Raw genomic sequence first — 26,299 nt, 5'->3', positions numbered from 1 at the left:
CGAATTAACTGTCAAATATGAAAGCCTTATCCCATACGGCCAAGGTTAAAGTTTTTTAAAAAGTAGGTCAAAAGGTCACGGTCAAGGTCAGCAGGTCCGCAAATATAGTACCAATGGAAAGGCCTTGTCACAAGAAACACGGATATCAAATGCCTATTGACACAAATTTTATAAAATTTTAACCTATAGCTGTCTACGGATGACACTGACAACAACTCGGGGGGGTACAGCATTACCTCCCTTGGCTTTGTTCAAGTGAGCTAAAAACTCATCAGAAACAAACATATAATGATATAAAACATCACAGATCTAATACATTTATAAGTATGTTTATATTTATATTATCGTCAGTGTTTTTCTGACAACATCTACTAACAGAGAAAAATGTGATACTTTTTCCAAAAAGCCTACCCCCAGCAGGGTTATCTCCCCTTAAGATGTGATACTTTTTCCAAAAAGCCTACCCCCAGCAGGGTTATCTCCCCTTAAGATCGAGAAGATAAAAGTGATTTATTATGGTATATATGCATCAACATTCTTTTATAAACCATACTCTGATAAAAACCAAACATTAAGTTAAATCTAAATTTTGTTCTATTGGCTATAATTACATATCATTATCATCTTGTATTGAAAATGACGTCAAAGACGAATTGTGGAGAATCATCAACATTATACATTGATACCAATAAATAATGTCATTAATACCTTGAGAATCAAATGTCATATAAAATCAGGCCTTATTCAGTCAAAATATTACAGTATCAGTTTTTCAGAGACAGATTAATTGATACTAAACTTGTGTTACATGATTTCGAAACAAAAATACCACCAATTTCAATAATTTCGTCCTTACTTCCATCAATATCTTAAAATAGATATGTAAATATATATAAAATAGCACTATGAAGTGATATTGATGAATATTCACCAGTAAACATACGTGTATCTTATTTATCACCGACATATTTAATTACCAGCGACAATGTATATCTCCTTGATGAATAAATGGGTAGCATATTTTGATATGGTATTGATAAAAAAATCTTTTTAAATGAAACTTGTCTATAATTTCCATTCCACTTCACACATCACAAAAAGAAATGAAGAATACAAAATTAAATTCTCATTTATATATATAGATAGTGACAGTGAAAAAAACCATTATAGTACTGTAAATAAAGTCTGGAATGAGGGAACTGTTAATGGGACTTAATGATGATTGAAAACAACACAAAGCAGTTATCCTGTAACGATAGTTGTGATTATCTGTAAAAATGTAGTACATGTAATACAAGAAATTCAGAAACAAAAAATATGATAAACATTGTACAGCATGATCGTACAATTCATTTTGTGATGTTTAAAGACTCATATGACTGTCTTAGGCCAGGACCATTTTACATTTGGACTTATCAAAGGGCATTACAATTACGATTGTCAGCATTTTTACTGAAATGCAATTTAATAATAAGATAGGGGTGGGCTTATTGCCAGATAAATAATGTTACATAAGGCTGGCCTTTTTGAACAACAATTTGTGATTTACATTCTTTCAGAGCTGAAAAAATATTGTCACTTGATGATTAGTTTGGTATATTATTGACTTATTTAAATATTTAAAATTCAAAATTGACATTTTTTTTGTTTTTCATCAAACTTAATATTGAAATATTACGTTCTACAATGAAATGGGAGTATAGAGTGAAACCTGACTTTACCGACACACTGTGGGACCGAGTCAATGAGTGGAGCATGTCTCTGCTCCAATTGATATGGTCTGATGTTACAGGATGTCGTTTAAGTCAGTGGTAGGTAAAGTCAGGTTCCACTGTATATATATTTGATAGATAATGACTACTATAGTTAGCTTTATCATAGCTCATCGTGTAAATCATCGCCTTCCACATAGCCGGGCACTTCAAACGTCACCGCAGGACAGTCTCCTTTAATATTGTTACAGAAAAGCGTTTTTAGTGTAGCTGTATTGATGATATCGAAGCCTACATCCCCTCCAAATGTAGAAGGTTTCCAATACTTAGGGCTACATATAGGGTTAGCCATGAGCCCTTTTACGGAGTAGGGACCGCCCATCTCTACTATAGATGTTCCGAACACTGATCGGTAGCGTCTCTTCTCCATGATGAGCCCTATATAAAATTCTACAGCATCAATGTCGTGGTATTCCTCTTCCAAAGCCTTGGCTAATTCTTTGTTCCCTAAAACATATAACAGAGACGCATGTCACCAAAATATATAAACTGATTTAAAAATCACGCTATGTAATCATTATTTATTCAATTCGCATTTTTAACATGATTTGTGAAACAATACATCAATCAATCAATAGATGCACAAGGAGATAATGTTTCAGACAAATTTAGGGCAAAAAAATTCAATATTAACTGTATAATGTAAAATTTTAGTGGTGATCATATATTCATAGGGGAAGCATTGCACTCAATCGTAATTGTGCGCTAATTACATTATATCAATTAATACAGGTGAGCTAATTCCTCATTGAGCTAATCTGTTAAAATTGGACAATGCACTAATTTGGGTGCACTAAAATTAGTACATTTAAAGTATATTGTAGGTTCCGTAAGATGACAAATGAGGCACCAACCCCCCACATTATAACAAAATTTTAGCTTGTTGTATAGATCAAGATCTGTTGATTAGGGATTGGTTGATGGACCCGTACCTGTCATATCCTCGAAGGTTTTGTAGGGAGGAAGGTTGAACTTTTTCCTATACTGGTTATAGGGTTGTAGTCTGAGCTGTCGTCCCTGTTTGATCAGTTCTGTTACCACGGGAATCGTCATTGGACCATGGTTATACGGACCAAACTACAACAGCCAATCGTATCACTTTAATATTGAAAAATGTTCGATTGTGAATATGTTTTTAAAATAGCTAGTTCAATAATTTTGCTGTGGTAATAAACTTCAGCAAAATCCTTACAAATGGAAAATAACTAAACTGCATTCTAATAGCATTATAAATTTCTTCAAAGGTGCTATGGCATCTTTGACAAAGACTAATCATGATCGAATGCAAACAAGAATAGGCCGATCAGCTGTTACATACTGTACTTTAATTACGCTATAGTGTACAACCCTCCCAAAGTTAAAATTTGGACTTTATTTTATCCCAAAGACGTTCTATCATCATCTGCCTCTATATATGATATGTTACTTTTCAATTTTTCTATTTTAACAAATTTCATTTCAAAAAAGAAAAAGGATCAAACAACAGGCATAGCCTCCTAAACTCCTATGTATTTTGACTCTTATCAGAGGTTGATCATTATCAGGACACTATTAACATTGTTTTCATTTGTTGCCAATAATAAGACATATATCTACACCATTTTCTGCATATTTGTGACAAGTAGTGTATACAATGTCTGCAATGTAGCATCTTTAAAACTGTGGTACTGTATTCGCCGAAATTTACGCCCCTCCCCCTTCCTGCAGAAAGAATGAAATTATATAAATGCCCCTCTTAATCTTGAAAAAACTTCAAAATAAGTCATACTACTTACATTTTATGTATATATGTAGAGACTTAATTTTGGTGATCAAAGCTAGACTCCTGCTAAATCTTAAATATCTGGTCACAATGCATCAAACTATTTTCATAATGACTTCTTGTCCATAACATAGATTTAATTACCTTAATAAGCGCCCCATTGTTACCATTTTTTTAATCACACTGGGTGCTAATTACGGCAGATACAGAACTGTATATTGTTTATTTGTTTCAAATACACATACTTGTCCAGCTCTTTGTTTCGATAGAGAATCCACAAAATCGTGCATGCCATGTTTAAGTAAGATCTCCGGGTGGTATACGAATTCCCGCAGGCTGTAGGTGGTACCACTGATGTTGAATTCACTAGGCATCAGTGGGTGCCAGTGATAAAGATGGTTAAACTCCACAGCGATTCTGTTCTGGTACTGGAACTCCTCCCCAAACAAGAGTTCTGGTCGGAACAGCAACTTGTAGTTATAGTGACTCAGATGCTGTACATAGTCCTCTATCACGATTTTGATGGTCTCCCCTATAAAAATAATAAATATATGATAAATAGGTTTTCCACTATTCCAAAATATTTTACTTATGATACACTATCTACAGTCTTCATTCTAAAAAGGGGCCGCGGTGGTCGAGTGGTTTAGGTGTTCCGACACTTTATCACTAGCCCTCCACCTCTGGTTAGTGAGTACGAAACCTACGTGGGGCAGTTGCCAGGTAATCCAGGTACTCATACTCATGATAGGACATTAAACAAAATAAACCAAACCAAACCAATCATTCTAAAAATAATGCATAGCTATGGTCTCACTGTTCTTCAAACACCAAATTATTCTACCGATATATTATCAATTTTTTTATATTGGTCAAAATGATGATAAAATGTTGGAATTCAGACTATCATTTTTTGTTATTAGGAAGATTCGAGCTTGTCTCCAATTTTACCATAAATTTTAATTATGGTATTAGTGTCTTAATCTACGATTAAACATTTCAGACTCGTACATTGTATATGTTGCATACTCATTAAAGCAAGCGTCTATGTGTTGTGATGATCGACCTACCCAGTGTAACTAGTCTCCAAATCTTGATTGTCTCCCCTTAACAACTGATTTAACAAATCATCTACTAAACAGATACATTCTACTCATTTTTAATAATCTACCCAGTATAACAAGTGTCTCCGTGTGTTATGATGACCTACCCAGTATAACAAGTGTCTCTGTGTGTTATGATGACCTACCCAGTATAACAAGTGTCTCCGTGTGTTATGATGACCTACCCAGTATAACAAGTGTCTCTGTGTGTTATGATGACCTACCCTGTATAACAAGTGTCTCTGTGTGTAATGATGACCTACCCAGTATTACAAAAGTCTCCGTGTGTAATGATGACCTACCCAGTATAACAAGTGTCTCTGTGTGTTATGATGACCTACCCAGTATAACAAGTGTCTCCGTGTGTTATGATGACCTACCCAGTATAACAAGTGTCTCCGTGTGTTATGATGACCTACCCTGTATAACAAGTGTCTCTGTGTGTTATGATGACCTAACCAGTATAACAAGTGTCTCCGTGTGTTATGATGACCTACCCAGTATAACAAGTGTCTCCATGTGTTATGATGACCTACCCAGTATAACAAGTGTCTCTGTGTGTTATGATGACCTAACCAGTATAACAAGTGTCTCCATGTGTTATGATGACCTACCCAGTATAACAAGTGTCTCCGTGTGTTATGATGACCTACCCAGTATAACAAGTGTCTCCATGTGTTATGATGACCTACCCAGTATAACAAGTGTCTCTGTGTGTTATGATGACCTACCCAGTATTACAAGTTTTCCTGTCTGGTATAATCTTTCGTCGTCCCAGTCTGGGTGTTCAGCTTTGAGGATATCACACACACGATTATGTTCGCGTAGCCAGACAGTAGCGTACATAAAAAGTCCAGGTAGCAGTCCGAACACCTGCTGGCCGATGGCAAACCTGTTGTTCTCTGGTGTCCCAGGGGGATATATCATACCCACTGGGGCATCCTTCTCCAAGGGAGGGTACTCCTCACCTTTTATTACCTAAAACAAACATCAAATTATTTTGTTTACACAAATATTCAAATTTTCCTGTGTTGTTTTTAATACATCAGGTACAGAAGTATTCCCCCTGCATTCAGTCTTAACAAATCATTTTTCAACCAATGCTTTATTTTAAACTGTGGATTATTAATGACTAATAATTTTATTGATATAACAATTGAAAAGTCAAATTTTCAAAACACATGTACAATATAATGCATACAATTTTTAAGGAGATATGTATAAATGGAGGTTCTATGCTTTTGCATTTGAAAACAGATTAGATTTCTCTTCATAGTCAAAATTTGACAATGATCAAGGAAACTTGAGATCTTGATATTTCCATAGTCAATATCTAACCAATCCCTTCAGGATTTATACCATTTCTGAGTTTACTTTATTGTATGTGAAACAACCAATCCCCACAATCCACAACCCGCCTCCACAACCCATCTGCCACAACCCATCCCCACAACCTACACCCACAAACCATCCCCCACAACCCACAACTGGGGCCCTCACAATCAACAACCCGCCCCCACAACCCACAACCCACAAGCCACCCCCACAACCTACATTCCACAAACGGGGCCCCCTGCAACCATTGATCACAAGCTATTACAATTTAATTATTTACTTTATGTAAAAGTATAGTGTTCATCGGTGCTAGGTCAGAAAGATGAAACAATTGCACACTGATCATATAAAGCGACATAACAATATTTTATATTCACTATCCAAGGGTGACAATCCACCAATTCCTCTTCACGAATCTTCACCTTTGGCTAACGAAGATGATGAATATTCAGCTAATTACACTGAAGAAAACTAGTTTAAAGTTATACGCCCCTAATTTCTCACTAGAATCCTGATAGGAAGTCACCAGTTTGTTAACACAGAGATGATAATTTACCTGAACTTTCAATTTTCCATCTTTAAAACTTCGTAGTTTTGCCTCTGCGTCTTTATCCCTGCCGTAAACATGAGTCACATCAACCTGATTTAGGAGAGACATATCACACTGTACAGTATGTGGACATTGTCTATCCTAGCTTATAATTAATATTCACAAGTGCAGATCAGAAACTGATATGGCTATACATTTGTATATGATATAATGTAATTTTTCTACTTTCAGTGAAATCTAACAATTCAAGATTCTACAATTTATCAGTTCCTTTGTCTATTCATACATCAGCAATCAAATTGTGTGGCAGGGATTTTCCAACTGGGTACAGGGTCCATTGAATTGGCAACAAAATGTGACATTGGTAAAAACCAAAAAATAGTGAAATTCATACAAGTTTCAGTTTTTCTTTGATGAATATTACCTTTATATTATTTTTGATTTCATTTTTTTTTATCTGTAGCTTTTTTTTTTTTTTTATTTTTTTCAAAATTGCCTTAGTATATGCCTTTGAAAATATAAAACATGCTTAATCATTCAAAAGTGACTTCAAAATTGGGAATTTTTACAAGATGTTTTTAGGGGAATAAGTCCTTTAAACGGACCTTGTTTCTATTGTAGGGAAATCCCTGTGTGTAGTCTGACTCCAGCCTGATACATCACTATACAGTAGCTGTAGGATGAATTTAAACAGAAGAAAAGAAAGAAAACAATATGTGACTTACCCCATGACCACCCCATTGATACTGAGGACCTTTTTTAACATCAGTCTTGAAAAACTGATGTGTAAAATGCTGAGCAAAGAAGCTGAACAGTGCACTGGTTCCCATGGGTTCTGGAATAAACTTCTTTCTGATGAAGAATTTTTTTACTATTCTATCCACATCTGGCATTTCTTTTTTACCTGTAATTATAAAAATAATTCATATCCAATCACCAAATTATTATGAGCAATTAACATAAACTAAAGAAATTCCATTCACTTAATACATGTATGTAAAAAGTCTAAGGAAAGATTCAACAGACTACCTTATACCTGTGATTTCTGTTAGAGTTAAGGGTGTATGCTATCTTACACTTCTACTCATGATCTGTTTCAGAGGGTATATGGTATATACTACCTTATATATAATATTTCTGTTAGAGTTAAGGGGATATGGTATTACTACCTTATACATCATATTTCTGTCAGAGTTAAGGGTGTATGGTATACCTTATACATCATATTTCTGTCAGAGTTAAGGGTATATGGTATATACTCCCTTATAAATTATATTTCTGTCAGAGTTAAGGGTATATAATATATATATACTACCTTATACATCATATTTCTGTCAGAGCTAAGGGTATTTGGTATACTGTAAAAGTGGAAATATTCGCGGTGTGGACATTTTTGCTTATTTCGCTATCAGTTAATCTCCGCGCGAATATATTAACACATAAAAATACTAAATATAAAAGATACAAGTTAACGCAAAAATATCTTGACAGCGCGAAAATATCTACACCGCGAACACTTGGGAAGCTGGCTAAGCGAAAATTTCCACACGCGAAAAATATCCACTTTTACAGTATACTCCCTTATAAATATTTCTGTCAGAATTAAGGGTATATAATATATATATACTACCTTATACATCATATTTATGTCAGAGTTAAGGGTATATGGTATATACTCCCTTATAAATTATATTTCTGTCAGAGTTAAGGGTATATGGTATATATATACTACCTTATACATCATATTTCTGTCAGAGTTAAGGGTATATGGTATATACTCCCTTATAAATTATATTTCTGTCAGAGTTAAGGGTATATGGTATATACTCCCTTATACATCATATTTCTGTCAGAGTTAAGGGTATATGGTATATATATATACTACCTTATACATCATATTTCTGTCAGAGTTAAGGGTATATGGTATATACTACCTTTTACATCATATTTCTGTCAGAGATAAGGGTATATGATATATATTACCTTATACATCATAAATCTGTCAAAGTTAAGGGTATATGGTATATTCTACCTTATGAATTCTGTCAAAGTTGATAGTGTATGCAATCTTCCACTTCCACTAGAAATCTTTTACAATGGTATAAACTATTTAAAATCATCATTTTATCAAGAAACAATCACTATAGAAAAAGTCCACAAGCAGTGCCAGAAGAGCTAAAACTAGATGAAATTAGTAGATTTTAATACAAAATCATTGGGTTACTTGGAAACTGTACATGGACAGAGTCCCTCTGTCTTCATCAGTTCAGATAAAAATTCAGGTTGATACTTACCCCATATGCCCATGGGTGTGGGACAGTCATTTGGAACAGGTGGTAGTGTGCGTGTATAGTACGTCATGTTGAAATTGGCGTCCAGTGTGATGTAGGAGTGTTCTGACGTGTAGGTGGCAGGACTGTCTACCATATTCGACCGCACTGTAAATACAAAGCTAACACTGAAACAATAGCAGATGTTTTATTTGTCTTCAAACTTCGTAGCACCAGCACGTGTTTGCAGATCTCAAGCTTCTTTCTGATATCTATGATGGCTATAGTCAATGAAAAGCTTTCGTTCAATGCATTTTTTTTATCAACAAGAAGGTCTTTTTATCTACAATTTTTTAAAACTCCAACAAAAGCAAATTGATTGTATTTTCACAAGATATAGCATGTACCTGTACGTATCACAGCGATATTTTAGGGTATGTAACCGTTTACTCACTTGTGTAGACCTTTTTCATGACAGCCTTACGTAAGAAGTCGACACTGTTGACAAAGTTCCAGAGCCAGTCGTAGTGAGTCAGTAGGTAATGGCTGGTATCAGGGCTAGGTTTTAGCCACAACTTGATACGCTTGATAAATGTAGCTAGAAAAGAAAGAAACATCCACCGTCTACAAGTCATTAGGTCAAGTTCAATTTTAACACATCATAAAGTAATGCTTTGCAGACGTTTATTATAGTTACACATCAGAATTGATTGGATCAATATTAATGAGTGTTATTCATTTTGTTAAAATTGTGAGCTCTTCATCGAAGAATGCTAAATATAAAATTTCTTTATCTCAATGTGGTTTAATTGACGATTTTTCTGAAGAAGAATTTTAAAGGTTTTAACACACTAAATACCTTTATGACTAAGAAAATAGGTACTATTTATTCAACAAACTTGATTAACCAGCCATTTCAGTAAGCTTCTGATCAAACAATATTACCTTCCTTACATGACAACCAGTTCCTTTATATGACAACTGATAATTGATATTGTTGATAGAGCAATGACAAGGATTTATTATATAGTAACTATGACCGTAACCATTTCACCTTGAAACACAAACTTGTTCCAGGTTTTCTTATGCTTAACCAATATATATGAAGTATAATAAAAATGCATTTCAAAGTAAAGTCGCTGGAGCAAAGGCAAATCTATAAATAGTTTCTGTAACCTTGACCTTAACCTTGACATCTGGAACTGTGAATTTTTTCGAGGTATTTCCTATGCTTGACCAATATATGGAGTTTTATTAGAATCTGTTTGAAATAAAAGTCAGTGGAGCGATAGCATCAATTAAGATACGCATATTGTTATGTAAGTATGTAAATGTGTATGTACCAACAACATATGCTATATATCCCCTCCCTGATGTCCTCCCAGGGATAAAAACCAGCCACCGTACCTCAAAACCAGATCCCTGACATGGCAACCACTTGTAAAACAGATACAAAACATATTATGGTGTAATCTGGGTCTGGAGATATACTTACGAGTCTCGCACGTTGTACCATAAAAATCTGTACCCGTACAATCACATTTAAATCCCTTCATTCCTGTTGTCATACACACACCTCCATTCTGGCAGGGATAGGAGCAACAGCTATTGTCTGTAACAAACACAGGATAAATTATAGACACAAGGGTAAAAGTTGGTGTTACAAAATAATGTTTTTAAATAATGCAGGTACATTACTTTTTTAACAGTTAAAAAAATCATTGATAAAAAGGTAAATTTAACTGTTGTTTTTATCTATTAGATCACGAAAACAAAACATGTTGACAAAAAAAAACAAATGTTTACATATATGTATTGGAAACACTGAAATGTTTTGATATTTTTAACACATGTAATGCACATAGATATTATCACGTGTACATGTACATGTAAAAGCTTATCACACAGATATACATTGGGTAATTCATGCCAATCAAATATTTCAGGTAGTTTTTCTACTGACACTTTCCTCTAAATCACTTAAACCTGAATAACACAGGGCAGACCCATATATGTCCGAGATCACCAGATGAACTAATGTTTAAAGTGGATGGACAGACACAGAGTGCCACAATATAGGAGTTGACAGGTGTCTGAAAATCTAAGGAGTCTCCTTAAAGTTAGTGGTATTGCTAATAGGGGAAATGTATCTCAGTGTCACATTTATAAAAAAAATTTCAAGATTATCGGGTTTTCAGTGTCAATACCATACAAACTATCAGATTTTGACAGAAATTTTACTGACCAATGTATTTACAGGCTGATGTAGAACAGTAATTATACATGTATAAGTAAAACTGGGTTAATTGTAAAACGCTTACTAGCTGAAACCATCCCCATGACAACCACCAACACCACCAAAACTCCACATCCCTGCTGAAATTCCTTCATGGTCTCACGGTTCTATCGAGTCGCTGGTTCTCCCTGTAAAATATCAAGTATTGTAGAATAAGAAAAAGATCAGTTTACATTTTCTCTACAAGGTTTCCAGATCAAATATAAATTCACCTTTAAAGAATATATATTTAAATTGAGAGCCACAATACCTCAAACTAACAGCATCAGCGAAGGATCTTTAACACAGAATGTCACTGTACAATAATAAAATATCTCTTTAACAAATTTGGCTTCTATGTGGTTTTCCTCATCGTGTGCCTGTAAGGATCCCTCCCACATGTGTCAGAACTACACATTTTGCTGTTTCATTCTCCAAGCTTTAGAATCGCACTCATTATCACAAACTGTTCAGTGTGGGTTTAAATATTATCACAACACAAAATAATTATCACATCATTTTGTCCTCTTACTGGTATACATGCAAGCCTTGTGACACGTGGTTCACCAACACGTGAAGGTTAAGCGGTGTGTACCAGCCCACTCAACACATCAATCAGCCACGAATCAGTACGCTGAAACTATTTATTATTTGGCAATTACAGATTTCACAAAATTGTATCAATTTAATGTTGATTTCATGACACCTAATCACAGGGACATGGAGTTGACATTTAAGATGTCGGAGGGTGTTAGAGACACAGAAAATCCAAATATACATTTTATCTGTAGGAATATAGGTTAGCAGTATTATAATTGGTAGCAGGCCATCAGCAAGCATGGGGAATACAGCAATTGTGATAAAAAGGGGAGATAATTCATCATTATGAACAAAGAGGGATATACATGTAATTCCTTATTAAAGAATAAAGGGGAGATTACCCATCAATCATTAAGGCAATGGCAACATCTTTTGGAAATTTACTGCAATCAAAACTGATTTCCGAAGATTGCTGGAAATTTCTCCAAGATGTTGCGATTGCCATTAGGGAACATAAGGGGAGATAATTCAGCATTAATGAAACATGGGAGATAATCTATCCCAACTTAAGATAAGACATAATCCAGCATTAGGGATCATAAGGGGGGATAATTTTGATTAATTTCAATAAATTTTCATTGAACAAAAACATACCATTGGATAAGATAGCAGGCTAAGCCCCTATAAATATTCTCAAATTATAAACAGATTAATTGAAATTTAGGTAAATAGAACAATTAGATAAAATGAAGATATAAATATTTTATATAGATCAGTCACCATAGAGATGTCATGTATTTGTATTGTTACTGGTTAAAGGGAGGTAATACATTATTTTATTTTTGAAGTATATATTACATTTTTTTTCAATTTAAATTCCAAAGAAATATCAGCTGTTATTGGTGTATGGAATTGACATCCAGTCCTAAATCCATCATCACTTAAGGGTTTCTGGCACTAAGATAACCATTATCTAGTCTTTCTTTTTCCTTCGACGCAGGAGCGTTGGAATTCTAACTGGATGCCCCAACACCCCAATAACAATTAAAAACTCTGTTTGGAAACAGAGTGAAAACTTTAATGTGGATGTGTGTATACAATACTACAATAGTATATTAATTACGAGTGAATGTCACCAACCATCAAACAATTTTGGCAAAATGTCATGAGTGATGAAAGGGGAGAAAGCATATGCTAAAATGTACAAAATTAAGGAGATCAAGTTAACACAAGATCTAATAGAATTAAGTTTCTTGTATTTTTATAGTTTCAGAATCAGAATTATCATAACAGGTTTATTCAGGATAGTTAATGGCCTTGAACTTTGTGAAAGGGTCTGTATAAAATATTTTACCTTTGTCAATCATCCTCAGGCTCTAAACCACAGTAGGTGGTCAATTCAAGCTTTGCATATCATTATATAGAATAGTCAAATGGGAATGTGTTTTAGATTTGTCAATTTCATACTCACTGCTTATAATTCGATTACAGAGAGTGATCTGCTAAGTGCTGAATATACAGTACACAGCAGCATATGATGTGCGAGACGAGAGAAGACAGGCCCGTTATCCAAGTGTAACTAAGTTATATCTAGAATTTGTCATCTGTCTATTTTGGCTTATTCCGAGATAATTAGGATGTCTATATAGCGACCATATAAACATCTGTGTCAGTACAGGTTCTACACATTCATAATCAAATCACCCTAACAGTACATACTTAGAAATTACATGGCATTACACTATCAGTACATACTGTAATCAAGGATGGGTATAGTGTAATTAACAAGTAATTAGAACTTACATAGCATTACAGGCAACAGTGTAATTAACAAGTAATTAGAGCTCACATGTTACCCATAACAGTTTGCCTGCTCAATCACAAACTGTACTCAGAGTTAAGTTAACTATACCTCGCTAGACCTGGAGTTACAAGTGTAACCTTAAGGTTAAGTTAACTATACCTAGTCAGGCCTGGAGTTACAACAGTTACCTTGAGGTTAAGTTAACTATACCTTGCCTGGCCTGGAGTTACAACAGCTACCTTGAGGTTAAGTTAACTATACCCAGCTAGACCTAGAGTACCAAGTGTAACCTTGGGGTTAAGTTAACTATAGCCAGGCCTGGAGTTACCAGAGTAACCTTGAGGTTAAGTTAACTATAGCCAGGCCTGGAGTTATACCAGACCTGTAGTTACCAGAGTAACCTTGAGGTTAAGTTAACTATAGCCATGCCTGGAGTTACCAGAGTAACCTTGAGGTTAAGTTAACTATAGCCAGACCTGTAGTTACCAGAGTAACCTTGAGGTTAAGTTAACTATAGCCAGGTCTGGAGTTACCAGAGTAACCTTGAGGTTAAGTTAACTATAGTCAGGCCTGGAGTTACCAGAGTAACCTTGAGGTTAAGTTAACTATAGTCAGGCCTGGAGTTACCAGAGTAACCTTGAGGTTAAGTTAACTATACCTAGTCAGGCCTGGAGTTACAACAGTTACCTTGGGGTTAAGTTAACTATAGCCATGCCTGGAGTTACCAGAGTAACCTTGAGGTTAAATTAACTATAGCCATGCCTGGAGTTACCAGAGTAACCTTGAGGTTAAGTTAACTATACCTAGTCAGGCCTGGAGTTATAACAGTAACCTTGAGGTTAAGTTAACTATAGCCATGCCTGGAGTTATAACAGTAACCTTGCGGTTAAGTTAACTATACCTAGCCAGGCCTGGAGTTATAACAGTAACCTTGAGGTTAAGTTAACTATAGCCAGGCCTGGAGTTATAACAGTAACCTTGAGGTTAAGTTAACTATAGCCAGGCCTGAAGACACAATTGTAACATTGAGGTTAAGGTAACCAGACAACAGTATAATGACTGTAGCTCAGATATAGGGATGATAAATTTGGAGAATAAGAGGGGAGAGATTAATGTATGTGCCTTACACCTTCTCTTTACCTAATAATTAAATGTCATTATGACGTCTGACAACATATTAGTACAACTACATTTCCCTACTTACGGAAAACGAGCTTCTCCACAATGCCAGTGGTTTCCCCATGTTATACACACATAACCTCTAGTATATAGTATAAGATATGGAATTCCTCATCATTTAATCACTACCTCTTTTGTGCTGAATAACAAACCTGACATATCCGTGTGTTGTTGTTGAATAAGGAACTGATTAACCAATTAGGAAAATGTACTAAACCCTGTTTTTATCATTAAAACAGCACCAATATTGGGGATAAGGGGAGGTAACTTGTCAGTATTGAACATAAGGGAGATAACTCATCAAAACTGAACAGAAGAGGACTTAATTCATCATTAGGAAATATAAGAGGATAATTCATCATTTATGAAGATAAGGGGAGATACTTTCATCATCAAATATTTCAATTTCTACTCAAGTTGGACTCGATGAAACTACCAAACTTAATCTGTTTCATTTGCTCATGAATTTGACCAGATTAACACTGATCAGTGCGTATGAATACATGGTTAAAATCCTTCCGCGGAACTATTTCACTTTTTCTACATTGTTGTTATAAACATGGATTAATTATTAAAATTATCAGATTTATAATGTATTCTTGTATTTTATGAAAGACCAGATATGCTAGATACTTTTATTTTGACAAAATAATGCTGTTTTTAATCCTAAAATTGCGGACTATTTTACTCGACCGACAAGACATGCACAATCCGGAACTCCTCGGGCTTTTCCGCATTTAGACTTGCACAAGCTACAAGATATTAATATCTAGACCGACTTTTTTATTCGAAAAAAAAACCAATTGAAATATAAGGATTGAATCTAGATTTGGTCGATTTCATGGGGTCATGAATTGAGTTGCTCTTGAGACAAATTCAACATGAACTGCTTCGCAGTTCATTAAATTTGTCTCAAGAGCAACTCAATTCATGACCCCATGAAATCGACCAAATCAAGATTCAATCCTTAAATAAAGAAAGGGGGCAGAGAACATGAGGGGAGATAATTCATCATCAGAGAATATAAGGGGAGATAATTCATCATCAGAGAATATAAGGGGAGATAAGTCATCATCAGAGAATATAAGGGGAGATAAGTCATCATCAGAGAATATAAGGGGAGATAAGTCATCATCAGAGAATATAAGGGGAGATAAGTCATCATCAGAGAATATAAGTTATCAATTTATCAATTTGTTTCGTAATAAAAAGAGCAAACATACAAATCAGCTTAATGAGAATGCCAATAAGAAAAATGACCAAAAGCCACAGGTAGCCTGCACAACTTGAATTCACCATGCTGGTATTTACTATGTTTGAATGGATAATAAATGTTACATTGGCAGGATACCTGAACTTAGCAAGCCCATCTTGTTTTTTGTTTTTTTCATATAGTCTTATTTTCTATTTTTATATAGATTACAGTGATAAATTTTACTCAATAATACCAGTGTACAAATTTAACAATTTTTCACACCAAATTGTGTTTATTCTTTCACTCCAGATTGTGTTTATTCTTTCCCTCCAGATTGTGATTATTCTTTCACTCCTGACTGCATCTATTGTTTTACTCCAGATTGTGTTTATTCTTTCCCTCCAGATTGTATTTATTCTTTCCCTCCAGATTGTGTTTATTCTTTCACTCCTGACTGCATCTATTGTTTTACTCCAGATTATGTTTATTCTTTCACTCCAGATTGTGTTTATTCTTTCACTCCAGATTGTGATTATTCTTTCACTCCAGATTGTGATTATTCTTTCACTCCAGATTGTGTTTATTCTTTCACTCCAGATTATGTTTATTCTTTCACTCCAGATTGTGATTATTCTTTCACTCCAGATTGTGATTATTCTTTCACTCCAGATCGTACTTATTCTTTCACTCCAGATTGTGATTATTCTTTCACTCCTAATTGTGCTGATTCTTTCCCTCCAGATTTGTTCATTCTCAGAGTATCAGACACATTAGAGAAGCTACATGTACTTTTATGTAAAGAGAAATGTTATCTTAATATTATAGCTGTTATAATGCAGGCAGAGATTAACTGCAGCAGGAATTTTAACTAGACTGGTAAGAATGTTTTACCTCTTTAACATAAACATAGGTTAAAGGTCAAACCTCCTCAACCATACCAAGATAAAACATTAAACCATTCAGAGTGTAAGAGCCATGTAAAGCTTCAAGTTTGAAGGGAACCTATTCATCTTGTCGCTGGGATGTTTACACTCTTGAATACACAAGAGTAATCGTGATATATTTTCTAATACATTAGGTGATGAGATATATCTAGAACTAACTAAAGCAATCACAATACACTATTTGAAATACTTGTGTCAAGGTTTACCTTGTGTTTTGAGATTCAATTGGTGTTATATGTTGAAGCCAGTAGATCTTGTCAAGGATCAATTTGGCTACACTTGTGGACAGACTAAGCAGAGCAACCATAATACCCTACTGTCTCAATAGATCTTGGACTGACTAGAGCAACCATGATATATAGATATTGGGAAACTTTACCTCTGTGCTGACTAGAGCAATCAGGATATATAGATGTTGGGAAACTGTACATCTGGGCTGACTAGAGCAATCACAATATATAGATGTTGGAATACTGTACATCTGGGCTGACTAGAGCAATCACAATATATAGATGTTGGAATACTGTACATCTGGGCTGACTTGAGCAATCACAATATATAGATGTTTGAATACTATACCTCTGGGCTGACTAGAGCAATCAGGATATATAGATGTTGGAATACTGTACATCTGGGCTGACTAGAGCAATCACAATATATAGATGTTTGAATACTGTACATCTGGGCTGACTAGAACAATCACAATATATAGATGTTGGAATACTGTACATCTGGGCTGACTAGAGCAATCACAATATATAGATGTTGGAATACTGTACATCTGGGCTGACAAGAGCAATCACAATATATAGATGTTGGAATACTGTACATCTGGGCTGACTAGAGCAATCACAATATATAGATGTTGGAATACTATACCTCTGGGCTGACTAGAACAGTCATAATATACAGATGTGATACTATACCTCTGGGCTGACTAGAGCTATCATAATATACAGATGTGATACTATACCTCTGAGCTGACTAGAGCTATCATAATATACAGATGTGATACTATACCTCTGGGCTGACTAGAGCTATCATAATATACAGTCTCACTAATGTACCAAAATTTACAGTATTCTTTCATCTTACCAAATACAAGTCTCTAGATTATTATCTTTCCCTATTAACAGAAAAAAGCATTGCTGATTTGAATCCGACCTTATGTTTTGTGTGTGATGTTGAGCTGTATTAGGAACTTCCCATCACCAGGTTTAGATTGGTGTAAAGTACACTGAACCAACATTAATCACGGTGAAAAGGTGAATTGGTGCTGTACAGCATACAACATGTTAATATTTTATGAGTTCGAGTTGGTATTTAACTGGAGACAAGTCATTTGAGCACTATTACATTATCTTACGCACCACGTACTAATGTACCTGGGCGAACGCTTGGCCCAGCTAAGATTAGTGGTATACAGTTGTACACTCTTTACAGTCACACAGATCAGACTAATACAAAGGCTACAGCTCATTAATAAAGTATGATGTATCCCACCTATTCAGTCATCCATCCACTGTTCAGATAGTTCACAGAGAAATGCTATCATCACCAATTATTTTTTCTGCCTATGACTGTGTTCTGTCTGGTATATAGAAATGTCACATCGACTAGACAGAATCATCGTGATTTTAGTCATCATCTTTGTGACTTTCATCCTAACATGATTTTTTGTGATAAATGCTGTGTATTATCCATATATCAGGTAACAATTCAAAATGTTGTGTTTTCCAATCACATCATACATAAACTGTCACCAGCGAGAGGGGTTCTTCATATATTGGCAGACTAGTACGAAACAGATCATACGTGATTAATATATAAATAATTTGTCGACTTTCACAGACCAAAGATAGTTCAATACAAAAATTTAATGTTAATAAAACTGATATTCCAAGGTAAAATATGCAGATGAGTTGATTAATAAGATAAAATTATTAAATGAAAACACAATTTAAACTCATCTCAGGTTACATATATAACATATAAAGTGATATGAGAGATTTAAAATCATAAAACTACCACAGTTCTAACATACCTTTTCAGTGAAGACTGTGATGAATCCAAATGAAAGGCTAATGGAATATAGCAATAACCTGCCTGTAATAATGACAGTACAGTAAATAATTGAGGAGTCCTTGTGTCACACGAGGAAAGACTGGCATCCGTTTCACGATAGTATCATCCCAACTCATCCTACGATTCCGTGGGAGTGAGTTGTGGGGTATTCCCTATAAACGCTATGTTAATGGGCGTTTACTATAAATAACTTTACTCGTAAATCTCGATAGGAATATAGAATCTGTAGGTAAATTCTACAACAAACAGAATACTGATATGAAAACAAAGGAGGATACCTTTATATCGGTATATTAAAGACTCGAGTCAAACCTGGTGTATAGGAGTTATCTCATTAAATGATAAATATCCACGATACATCCCACACTATTTAGAGGCTTAAAGAATGTCTATGTGATGGCTATCAGAAGTGTAGGTGGATGGGGTATGACAGGTGAATCCTAGTTCAGGATTTTCAATCATTGCCTTTTAAAATAGCTCCTTTCAAGCTGCGATAAAATATTCCGGTTTTTGTCCGGATGACACTTCATACCCCATGTGTAGTGGTAGGGGACATGTATTTGGCACGTATGTATACATAAAAATGTTAAAATATCTATCACTTAAAATATCTCTAAAGAGGTAGAATAATCCTTCTCTATTTACATATTCATATCTGTCGCAGACAATAAGCTCAATCTCACCGAAGTCTAAAAGTAGTATGAGAGTAAAAATGTCCTATAGTCAGGTGTGCAGCTGTCCTGGTCTATCAAAGCTTTCATAATACCATTGTAAAAAGTTTTGCAAGCAAGTCATAATCTCCTTCCTCAAAGAGACAGAACTGTATCTATAGTGTGGTACAAGATCCAGTTTTATTATCCAACATCCTGTCACTCCATAAATGGCAAAATGCCAAAGATAGGTGACATTGTAAAGAATAACAAGCATGCTATGTATTGCTAAAGCAATACCTGCCCTGTCTCCCGTCCCCAAACCCCCGCAAAGAAAGAAAGAAAGAAAGAAAGAAAGAGAAAGAAAGAAAGAAAGAAAGAAAAAAGAAAGAAAGAAAGAAAGAAAGAAAGAAACCCCTGCTAAGAAAGAAGGAAAGAAACAGAAACAAAGACCAAGACGGCACTAAAAGCAGGGAATACCAACATGCAAAGAAAACCTTACTTTAAGCACAAAATCACTTAAACAAGGGCAACCTTGAAACACATGACACATATGAAGTATTCCATTATCTCAAGACAAATTGCAGGCAAAATTTACAATTACATGTACATGTAACAGGTGACAAATATATGAGTGTATGTGCTGGAAAAATAATAATCTCTGACTGCAAGGATGACCAAGTGTTAACTATACTGTCATCTGGTAGGGGACACAAACCCCAACATGTTAAAGTATATCTTCTCTTTAGGTTTACTTGTAATGGCTGTCTCCCATATGGTAAGACAAAACTTAATTCTGGGATATGGCCCTGTGGTGACAAAATAGTCCCTACTGCCCCATCCTTAATAAATAGTCTCTACCTTACACTTACACTCAAGGTCGGACTTCTCTACCTCAGACTGACACTCAAGGTCGTTATTCTCTACCTCACACTTACACTCAAGGTCGTTATTCTCTACTTCAGACTTACACTCAAGGCAGCAGGATTTCTCTACCTCAGACTTACATTCAATGCAACAAGACATCTCTACCTCAGACTTACACTCAAGGTCGGACTTCTCTACTTCAGACTTACACTCAAGGTCGTTATTCTCTACTTCAGACTTACACTCAAGGCAACAAGACTTCTCTACCTCAGACTTACACTCCAGGTCGTTATTCTCTACTTCAGACTTACACTCAAGGTCGTTATTCTCTACCTCAGACTAACACTCAAGGCAACAAGACTTCTCTACCTCAGACTAACACTCAAGGCAACAAGACTTCTCTACCTCAGACTTACACTCAAGGTCGTTATTCTCTACTTCAGACTTACACTCAAGGCAACAAGACTTCTCTACCTCAGACTTACACTCAAGGTCGGACTTCTCTACTTCAGACTTACACTCAAGGTCGTTATTCTCTATCTCAGACTTACACTCAAGGCAGCAGCATTTCTCTACCTCAGACTTACACTCAAGGTCGTTATTCTCTATCTCAGACTTACACTCAAGGCAACAAGACTTCTCTACCTCAGACTTACACTCAAGGTCGTTATTCTCTACCTCACACTTACACTCAAGGTCGTTATTCTCTACCTTAGACTTACACTCAAGGCAGCAGGATTTCTCTACCTCAGACTTACACTCAAGGTCGTTATTCTCTACCTCAGACTTACACTCAAGGTCGTTATTCTCTACCTCAGACTTACACTCAAGGCATCAGGATTTCTCTACCTCAGACTTACACTCAAGGTCGTTATTCTCTACTTCAGACTTACACTCAAGGTCGTTATTCTCTACCTTAGACTTACACTCAAGGCAACAAGACTTCTCTACCTCAGACTTACACTCAAGGTCGTTATTCTCTACTTCAGACTTACACTCAAGGCAACAAGACTTCTCTACCTCAGACTTACACTCAAGGTCGGACTTCTCTACTTCAGACTTACACTCCAGGTCGTTATTCTCTACCTCAGACTTACACTCAAGGTCAGACTTCTCTACTTCAGACTTACACTCAAGGTCGTTATTCTCTACTTCAGACTTACACTCAAGGCAACAAGACTTCTCTACCTCAGACTTACACTCAAGGTCGTTATTCTCTACTTCAGACTTACACTCAAGGTCGTTATTCTCTACTTCAGACTTACACTCAAGGTCGTTATTCTCTACTTCAGACTTACACTCAAGGTCATTATTCTCTACTTCAGACTTACACTTAAGGCAATAGGACATCTTTACCTCAGACTTACACTCAAGGTCGTTATTCTCTACTTCAGACTTACACTCAAGGTCGTTATTCTCTACTTCAGACTTACACTCAAGGTCGTTATTCTCTACTTCAGACTTACACTCAAGGTCGTTATTCTCTACTTCAGACTTACACTCAAGGTTGTTATTCTCTACCTCAGACTTACACTCAAGGTCGTTATTCTCTACCTCAGACTTACACTCAAGGTTGTTATTCTCTACCTCAGACTTACACTCAAGGCAACAAGACTTCTCTACCTCAGACTTACACTCAAGGTCAGACTTCTCTACCTCAGACTTACACTCAAGGTCGTTATTCTCTACTTAAGACTTACACTCAAGGTCGTTATTCTCTACCTCAGACTTACAACAAAGGTAACAGGATTCTCTACCTCAGACTTAAAACAAAGGTAACAGCATTTTTCTACCTCAGGTTTACACTCAAGGCAGCAGGATTTGAATAATGTTTCAGCAAGGTGAACTATTCATTCATATATTTTTTTTTTGTAAAATGTACATGATTCATATTACCATTACGGTATTTTGTACCTGTTTCATACTGCCCTTCTTATCAAATCCATTCCTTATGGTGAGGTGTTCACTACCTTTAAAACTAGTCAGAATACTGCCAAGCTGTAAGGAAGCTTTATTGTGACAGCTACAATACTCTACAGCTCTACACAACATTTTCAAGATGTCATTATGCATTTGTCAATTGTAAATTGTTTGAACACTTTGGAAATGCACATAACATGTCTAGACATTCAGAGCATGCAGTTACTATATTTAAACTTCTACTTGAACATCACAAGTTTATAAATGATCATCTCAAACTCTTATGTAAAACCTTTTAAACAGTCCCTATAGAAATGATTCTGGAGTACTATATAGGCTGCACCCCTTACCTTCTATAACAAACCTTTCGAAGTTAAAATCTCTGGAGCCTACTTCCAATAGTTCCCCACCAACCTGATGTGATCTATATATATAAGTCGGCAGCATGAGGCAGCACGATTACCAGTCCCAAGGACAATCAAATATTGAATTACCAGATAGAATCTAGAAAATCACACTAACACGATTAGATCTAACAAAGCTTTTACTTTCTTTTGCGTCAGGTCTTTGTAATGGTACAGGCCTTTTTATACTTGTCACTAAGACTGAACAATCTACCAGATTTGATTCTCTATATTGCTCTCATTAAATGGAGTGTTAATTTTTATTCAAAATTAATTTCAGATAGTTAATTAAATGGCACAAAATCTTGCCCAGACTGGTTTGCACAGATAATTCTATCTAACGGTATGACCTGTTAAATGTCTATACAGTCTATGTCTGTGACTCATTCATTCAAATCTCCTATCAGTAATAAAACCAAAGTAACACACTGATTTGATCACAAAAAGAAATCTGTAAAATTTGGTCAGCCTTGAAATGGCTTAAGGCAGTTACCTGACCAGATCAGTAAGTTCTGGACATGTGAGTACTAGTATAAAGATGTGTAGGTCTACTTTTGTTTACAATTACACTATTGTAACATGGACAAGTTGCCACTAAGAAATTTAGCTGACCTGAGTAAACAATAATATAAATATCATTATGCGTGGTCTCACTTCTTCATAATCAATTAAATCGCTGTGTAGTACAAAATTACCCTCTATACCATCAAAAGTAACTTAAGTTGTGTTGTACAAAATTACCGTCTACACCTACATAATCATGTAAAGTTACCACAGTGTGTTTAGATTAGCCTCTATTTTTGAATAACACCTTTTTATTAATAAGTTGTTGTGGGTTGTACAACGATGAACTTCCCAGGACAAAAAACATAAAATTTTACAATCAATTAATATCTCCAAAAACGAAAATGCTGGAAACATGACAGATAACTTTAAAACATAAAGTTATACTTCAATTTAAAAATTTGTATTTTAAAAGGTAGAATTTCCTGTATAGAAAGAAATACTTAGAAATGTTATATGGACTAGAATTTCCTAGAATTTCCTGTGTGGAAATATGCAGAAATGCTATCGGGACTTTTCATGAAATGCTTTTCACTGATGCCATCTGCTTTTAAATAAGTAGTTAAGTCAAAAGGGCACATTCATTACACTTTCTTTTTTTTTTTTTTTTTTAAATATTTGGTGACATAGTTAAAGTACAATATATCTTTTTATGTCCATCAACAGATGAGAAGGTCACTCATGCAATAAGTCTTCTTACAACAGATTCAATCTTTCACTTTAACAAACTGTTGATGAAAGGAAAAACTGTTTCAGTGAGAAAAACTGATAAAAGATAAAGATTTTTCATTGCATTAGATTGTTGATGTGTATTATCGTCCACAAACTTTTAGTGAAAGTGTTGGTGAAAGGTGAACGTATTTCACTGTACTTTTCCTTAGGTGAGCTATGCTATTTGTTACTATATGCCTAATGTCAATGGAACAAAAATTTTTCGTTTCCTCTCTCCTATGATACACTGCACTTCAATATCTTGTATTTGAAAAAAATCCCCTTTTTGCACGGAACTGTATTGACACTCTAAACAAAGGATTTTTTTTTTTTCATTTTATAAAACTATATTTGTAGTAAAGGGAGTCTCAATACATATATAGATGTTATATATTATACAAATATATCATGGGTGTCCTGAATATTTGACACGAGATACTGGTAATCGACCGATGTTTTATTGCACGAGGCCAAAGGTTGATTACCAGTACCTTGTGTCAAATATTCCGGACTATTGCACAGACACCCATGATATATTTGTTTTATCATTTTAATCACTAAAACACATTTAGAATCACTGAAATCACGACTTTTCTGTAGGCCTAGAAGTCACCATGACTGTCGTTTGGCAGTGTTCACATCTGGGTGACTTAGTCGCTTGAAAGGGTAGGACTGAATTCTGAAACGTCACAAGTATTCAATAGGTCGCAAGTGACCGTGCAATAGTCATTTTAGCCGTGCAATAGTTCAAAATATAGCTTATTAGTATAGTTAAGGAAAATCAAATGCAATATGTAATTAAAACTGACACTGAATTGGTCACCCCTTCACATACTAATAAGAGAGGGATTTTGGTTTGGTTTGGTTTGGTTTGGTTTACAGTATTTTGTTTAACGTCCTATTAACAGCCAGGGTCATTTAAGGAAGTGCCAGGTTTGGAGGTGCAGAAAAGCCGGAGTACCCCGAGAAAAACCACTGGCCTACAGTCAGTACCTGGCAACTGCCCCATGCAGGTTTCGAACTCCCAACCCAGAGGTGGAGGGCTAGTAATAAAGTGTCTGGACACCTTAACCACTCAGTCACGGTGGCAGAGGGGGAGTTGTAGGCTGAAGCCTAAGGAGGGACAAGACATTCTACATTAAATTCTTAGCTTAAAGACCTGTCACTGTAAAATGCTGTTAGTAAATGGAAAGGGTCTGAAAACCCTTTACAACACCACATAAAGGAAAGCTAAATGAGAGCTCAAAAAAAAAATAAAAAAAATTGATATTTGAACTTCGATGTGTCATTGTCAAAAAGGGGAATTTGAATTTGTTTTTGCAAGAAGCAGGAAGTATGTATTATCTGAACATGGAGGACGGATCTCAGGTAGAGAATGATCCTGTGACCCTAGTCTTGATAGACTAAGATGTTTTGTGTTTTGAAGTCCTGCTTTTTTGACAGATAACAATGTTGAGTATCTTGCACTAGGGTAACTTTTATCTTCCTGTAGTTTTCCATCACCAAATATCATTCACTTAAATTCAAGAAATCTCCGTCCATCTTAGACCTATATATCACGGAAGTAAGGCCGACAGCTGTGTCTGAAGTTAGCATGATTTACAGGTATACGTACATGTCACTATTATCTAGTTCTGTCAATGCAAGAGGAAATGATCAAATTCTATTGCAGGTTTTTCGGTTTGTATTTGATTTCAATAGAATCAACAGATCTTTGTCAACTTAAAAATCTATATATGGGCTCTCCATGTACAAAGATATGTACAACACACAATGTAGCATAATTTATGTATATATTTGGGTAAAAATATGTTTACTTAAATTTAACTTTATGTTTAATTTAATAATCTTTAAGATCCATCTTAGGTTTAACATTCTTCAATAATTTCACTTCAATAAATGAAATCCTTCCATAATTACATCTCTCCTATACATAAAATCCTTCCATAATTACATCTCTCCTATACATAAAATCCTTCCATAATTACAACTCTCCTATACATAAAATCCTTCCATAATTACATCTCTCCTATACATAAAATCCTTCCATAATTACAACTCTCCTATATATAAAATCCTTCCATAATTACATCTCTCCTATATATAAAATCCTTCCATAATAACAACTCGCCGAGAGAGAGCGAAAGGCGGCCAGAAGGACAAACGCGCCGAGAAAAAGCCGGCCAGAAGGACAACTCGCCGAGTACAGAAAAGCCGCCAGAAGGGCAACCTCCTAACAGAAAATCCGTCCAGAATGTACAACGCCCGATAGAAAAAAGCCGGCCAGAAGACAGCGCGCGAGACAGAAAAGCCGGCCAGAAGGACACCGCGCCGAGAGAGAAAAGCCGGCCAGAAGGACAACGCGGCGA

The 26,299-nt window shown here is 35.4% G+C and overlaps 1 protein-coding gene across 5 annotated transcripts in view; it reads right to left on the bottom strand.

The window, feature by feature from the left end:
- Positions 1-968: 968 nt before the first annotated feature.
- The window catches only part of LOC117321998 (prostaglandin G/H synthase 2-like), a 43,728-nt gene continuing 18,397 nt past the window's right edge, over positions 969-26,299 (bottom strand). For 4 of the 5 annotated variants that reach the window (XM_033876688.1, XM_033876690.1, XM_033876689.1 and 1 more), the window contains exons 3-12: positions 11,114-11,216; positions 10,288-10,404; positions 9,247-9,390; positions 8,817-8,960; positions 7,248-7,426; positions 6,529-6,612; positions 5,369-5,615; positions 3,780-4,066; positions 2,705-2,849; positions 969-2,219 (exon numbers count right to left, since the gene is read on the bottom strand). In XM_033876688.1, the coding sequence (XP_033732579.1) occupies positions 1,876-2,219; positions 2,705-2,849; positions 3,780-4,066; positions 5,369-5,615; positions 6,529-6,612; positions 7,248-7,426; positions 8,817-8,960; positions 9,247-9,390; positions 10,288-10,404; positions 11,114-11,183 (1,761 nt within the window). In that variant the 5' untranslated portion in view covers positions 11,184-11,216 and the 3' untranslated portion in view covers positions 969-1,875. Of the gene's footprint in view, positions 2,220-2,704; positions 2,850-3,779; positions 4,067-5,368; positions 5,616-6,528; positions 6,613-7,247; positions 7,427-8,816; positions 8,961-9,246; positions 9,391-10,287; positions 10,405-11,113; positions 11,217-18,773; positions 18,860-26,299 lie in introns of those variants that run through there. The other variant, XM_033876692.1, reaches the window with a different exon arrangement.

Source organism: Pecten maximus, chromosome 2 (genome assembly GCF_902652985.1).
Source record: "Pecten maximus chromosome 2, xPecMax1.1, whole genome shotgun sequence".
NCBI lineage: Eukaryota > Metazoa > Mollusca > Bivalvia > Pectinida > Pectinidae > Pecten > Pecten maximus.
Note: the sequence above shows the minus strand (reverse complement) of the source record. Positions and strands in the feature narration are given on the sequence as shown.